The sequence below is a fragment of the Salmo salar genome, chromosome ssa17 (assembly GCF_905237065.1).
Source record: "Salmo salar chromosome ssa17, Ssal_v3.1, whole genome shotgun sequence".
NCBI classification, from domain to species: Eukaryota; Metazoa; Chordata; class Actinopteri; order Salmoniformes; family Salmonidae; genus Salmo; species Salmo salar.
In genome coordinates, this window is record NC_059458.1 from 33,450,838 (window position 1) to 33,455,837 (window position 5,000).

General features: G+C 46.8%; 1 protein-coding gene across 4 annotated transcripts in view; it reads left to right on the top strand.

The window, feature by feature from the left end:
- LOC106600438 (cyclin-dependent kinase-like 5) overlaps positions 1-5,000 on the top strand; it is a 162,005-nt gene that overhangs the window by 130,833 nt on the left and 26,172 nt on the right. For all 4 annotated transcript variants that reach the window (XM_045699512.1, XM_045699511.1, XM_045699509.1 and 1 more), the window contains exons 3-5: positions 3,029-3,211; positions 3,523-3,643; positions 3,813-3,872. In XM_045699512.1, the coding sequence (XP_045555468.1) occupies positions 3,116-3,211; positions 3,523-3,643; positions 3,813-3,872 (277 nt within the window). In that variant the 5' untranslated portion in view covers positions 3,029-3,115. The remainder of the gene's footprint in view (positions 1-3,028; positions 3,212-3,522; positions 3,644-3,812; positions 3,873-5,000) is intronic.

A 5,000-nucleotide genomic window follows, 5' to 3' on the forward strand; every position in this document is an offset into this window, starting at 1 on the left:
ATGGATCACACCTGGGTAACTTCAGGATATGTGGAGGGACCACACCTGGGTAACTTCAGGATATGTGGAGGGACCACACCTGGGTAACTTCAGGATATGTGGAGGGACCACACCTGGGTAACTTCAGGATATGTGGAGGGACCACACCTCGGTAACTTCACGATATGTGGATGGACCACACCTGGGTAACTTCAGGATATGTGGAGGGACCACACCTGGGTAACTTCAGGATATGTGGAGGGACCACACCTGGGTAACTTCAGGATATGTGGATGGACCACACCTGGGTAACTTCAGGATATGTGGAGGGACCACACCTGGGTAACTTCAGGATATGTGGATGGATCACACCTGGGTAACTTCAGGATATGTGGAGGGACCACACCTGGGTAACTTCAGGATATGTGGAGGGACCACACCTGGGTAACTTCAGGATATGTGGAGGGACCACACCTGGGTAACTTCAGGATATGTGGAGGGACCACACCTGGGTAACTTCAGGATATGTGGATGGACCACACCTGGGTAACTTCAGGATATGTGGAGGGACCACACCTGGGTAACTTCAGGATATGTGGAGGGACCACACCTGGGTAACTTCAGGATATGTGGAGGGACCACACCTGGGTAAATTCAGCATATGTGGAGGGAACACACCTGGGTAAATTCAGGATATGTGGAGGGACCACACCTGGGTAACTTCAGGATATGTGGAGGGACCACACCTGGGTAACTTCAGGATATGTGGAGGGACCACACCTGGGTAACTTGCGGATATGTGGAGGGACCACACCTGGGTAACTTCGGGATATGTGGAGGGACCACACCTGGGTAACTTCAGGATATGTGGAGGGATCACACCTGGGTAACTTCAGGATATGTGGAGGGACGACACCTGGGTAACTTCAGGATATGTGGATGGACCACACCTGGGTAACTTCAGGATATGTGGAGGGACCACACCTGGGTAACTTCAGGATATGTGGAGGGACCACACCTGGGTAACTTCAGGATATGTGGAGGGACCACACCTGGGTAAATTCAGGATATGTGGAGGGACCACACCTGGGTAACTTCAGGATATGTGGAGGGACCACACCTGGGTAACTTCAGGATATGTGGAGGGACCACACCTGGGTAAATTCAGGATATGTGGAGGGACCACACCTGGGTAACTTCGGGATATGTGGAGGGACCACACCTGGGTAACTTCAGGATATGTGGAGGGACCACACCTGGGTAACTTCGGGATATGTGGAGGGACCACACCTGGGTAACTTCAGGATATGTGGATGGTCCACACCTGGGTAACTTCGGGATATGTGGAGGGACCACACCTGGGTAACTTCAGGATATGTGGAGGGACCACACCTGGGTAACTTCAGGATATGTGGAGGGACCACACCTGGGTAATTTCAGGATATGTGGAGGGACCACACCTGGGTAACTTCAGGATATGTGGAGGGACCACACCTGGGTAACTTCAGGATATGTGGATGGACCACACCTGGGTAACTTCAGGATATGTGGAGGGACCACACCTGGGTAACTTCAGGATATGTGGATGGACCACACCTGGGTAACTTCAGGATATGTGCAGGGACCACACCTGGGTAACTTCAGGATATGTGGAGGGACCACTGCTTTTAAAATGATCTGAGGAGGATCCCAGATTTTGACACCCCTGAAAATACATCTATTCAGGTCCTTCCTGATTTTTAGTGGCCTGCTGGTGTGCTCCACTTGATGAGACATCTTGCCTGAAACCTGAAGATTTGCATTAGCCCTGAGAGTTATTGTGTAGGGCCTAGGCTTTAGCTCAGCGGACTGACACTGTGTTGTGGTGCGAAGAAGACCTGGATTCGAACATTGTCACTCACAGTATTTAGGGTTACCGTCACTGGCGCCCCACCATCAGTGGGATCCACAGGAGGTTGGTGGCACATTAATTGGGGAGGACAGGCTCATGGTAGTGGCTGGTGCTGAATCAGTTGAATGGTATCAAATACATCAAACACACAGAGGGGATGGCTGCCATTTTACAGCCTCCTAACCAACTGGGCTATTTTGTTCGTTTTTTCACATTGTTTGTAACTAATTTTGTACATAATGTTGCTGCTACCGTTTTTTTAAACTGTAGTTTATTTTGTAAATATTTTATCAACTCTATTTCTTGAACTGCATTGTTGGTTAAGGGCTTGTAAGTAAGCATTTCACTGTAAGGTCTACTACACCTGTTGTATTCAGCATTTCACTGTAAGGTCTACTACACCTGTTGTATTCAGCATTTCACTGTAAGGTCTACTACACCTGTTGTATTCAGCATTTCACTGTAAGGTCTACACCTGTTGTATTCAGCGTTTCACTGTAAGGTCTACTACACCTGTTGTATTCAGCGTTTCATTGTAAGGTTTACTACACCTGTTGTATTCAGCATTTCACTGTAAGGTCTACTACACCTGTTGTATTCAGCGTTTCATTGTAAGGTCTACTACACCTGTTGTATTCAGCATTTCACTGTAAGGTCTACTACACCTGTTGTATTCAGCGTTTCACTGTAAGGTCTACTACACCTGTTGTATTCAGCATTTCACTGTAAGGTCTACTACACCTGTTGTATTCAGCGTTTCATTGTAAGGTTTACTACACCTGTTGTATTCAGCCTTTCACTGTAAGGTCTACTACACCTGTTGTATTCAGCGTTTCACTGTAAGGTCTACTACACCTGTTGTATTCAGCATTTCACTGTAAGGTCTACTACACCTGTTGTATTCAGCGTTTCACTGTAAGGTCTACTACACCTGTTGTATTCAGCATTTCACTGTAAGGTCTACTACACCTGTTGTATTCAGCGTTTCACTGTAAGGTCTACTACACCTGTTGTATTCAGCACTTGTGACAAATAAAATGGATGTGTTTGATGGCGTTCCATTCGCTCCGTTCCAGCCATTATTATGAGCCATCCTCCCCTCAGCAGCCTCCACTAACGGGATCCCTCGGTGTGACACTCTGGCATACTGTTTTCCAGGAGACCAATGAGCTCGTGGCCATAAAGAAGTTTAAAGACAGTGAGGAGAATGAGGAGGTTAAAGAGACCACGCTAAGGGAGCTGAAGATGCTGCGGACGCTGAAACAGGAGAACATCGTGGAACTCAAAGAGGCTTTCAGGAGGAGAGGGAAACTCTACCTGGTCTTTGAATATGTGGAGAGGGTCAGTGAATACCTAGAGGATGAACCTTTTTAATGATAACCTTTAATAAACCAGAATAGTCTAGTCAGTAAAAATGTCCACTACTTTCTAGGGATTGCTGGGATGCGCTAATGGTTGGATGATAAATAATCATGTAATATACTTAGCTACTGTTTACCTCAGCAGTTTCACTTTTACACTTTTACAATATTGCCATAGTATCTAACTTGTTTTGCTAAGGGGTTGGATTTGTGGCATATGTTATACAGAGCATTATGGGTAGTGTAGTTGTAGCTGTGATTGACAGTAATACTGTGTATTCTGTGTTCCAGAACATGCTGGAGTTGCTGGAGGAATTGCCTAACGGAGCGCCACCTGACAAAGCGAGGAACTACATCTACCAGCTGATCAAAGCTATCCACTGGTGCCATAAGAATGAGATCGTACACAGAGGTGAGGAACTCGTACCTTTACTAAAATGAGTTCACCTTTCCCTTTAGTTATGCTGAGATAAAGTGTTGAGTCAGAGGCAGGGCCTCCCAGCAGAGATGGTTTGGTCTGGCTTTTGGTTTTGCCAAGTACCAGACACGTGTGAAAACTGGTCTCCTCTGTTTCTCCTCAGACATCAAGCCTGAAAACCTCCTCATCAGCTCTGAGGATGTTCTCAAACTCTGCGATTTTGGTAAGTAGAAATATGTCACTTCTAGCATAGTAATTAACTCAGTACATTTGATGTATGACGATCTCAGTCTCCCTAGTAAGCAATGGTCAGTATCTGTCCATGACTTCCTATGTCTCTTTCTGGTCTGGTTTCCTGTAGGCTTTGAGTCAGTATCTGTCCATGACTTCCTCTGTTTCTCTCTGGTCTGGTTTCCTGTAGGCTTTGAGTCAGTATCTGTCCATGACTTCCTCTGTCTCTCTCTGGTCTGGTTTCCTGTAGGCTTTGAGTCAGTATCTGTCCATGACTTCCTCTGTCTCTCTCTGGTCTGGTTTCCTGTAGGCTTTGGTTCAGTATCTGTCCATGACTTCCTCTGTTTCTCTCTGGTCTGGTTTCCTGTAGGCTTTGAGTCAGTATCTGTCCATGACTTCCTCTGTCTCTCTCTGGTCTGGTTTCCTGTAGGCTTTGAGTCAGTATCTGTCCATGACTTCCTCTGTCTCTCTCTGGTCTGGTTTCCTGTAGGCTTTGAGTCAGTATCTGTCCATGACTTCCTCTGTCTCTCTCTGGTCTGGTTTCCTGTAGGCTTTGAGTCAGTATCTGTCCATGACTTCCTCTGTCTCTCTCTGGTCTGGTTTCCTGTAGGCTTTGAGTCAGTATCTGTCCATGACTTCCTCTGTCTCTCTCTGGTCTGGTTTCCTGTAGGCTTTGAGTCAGTATCTGTCCATGACTTCCTCTGTCTCTCTCTGGCCTGGTTTCCTGTAGGCTTTGAGTCAGTATCTGTCCATGACTTCCTCTGTCTCTCTCTGGTCTGGTTTCCTGTAGGCTTTGAGTCAGTATCTGTCCATGACTTCCTCTGTCTCTCTCTGGTCTGGTTTCCTGTAGGCTTTGAGTCAGTATCTGTCCACGACTTCCTCTGTTTCTCTCTGGTCTGGTTTCCTGTAGGCTTTGAGTCAGTATCTGTCCACGACTTCCTCTGTCTCTCTCTGGCCTGGTTTCCTGTAGGCTTTGAGTCAGTATCTGTCCATGACTTCCTCTGTCTCTCTCTGGTCTGGTTTCCTGTAGGCTTTGAGTCAGTATCTGTCCATGACTTCCTCTGTCTCTCTCTGGTCTGGTTTCCTGTAGGCTTTGAGTCAGTATCTGTCCATGACTTCC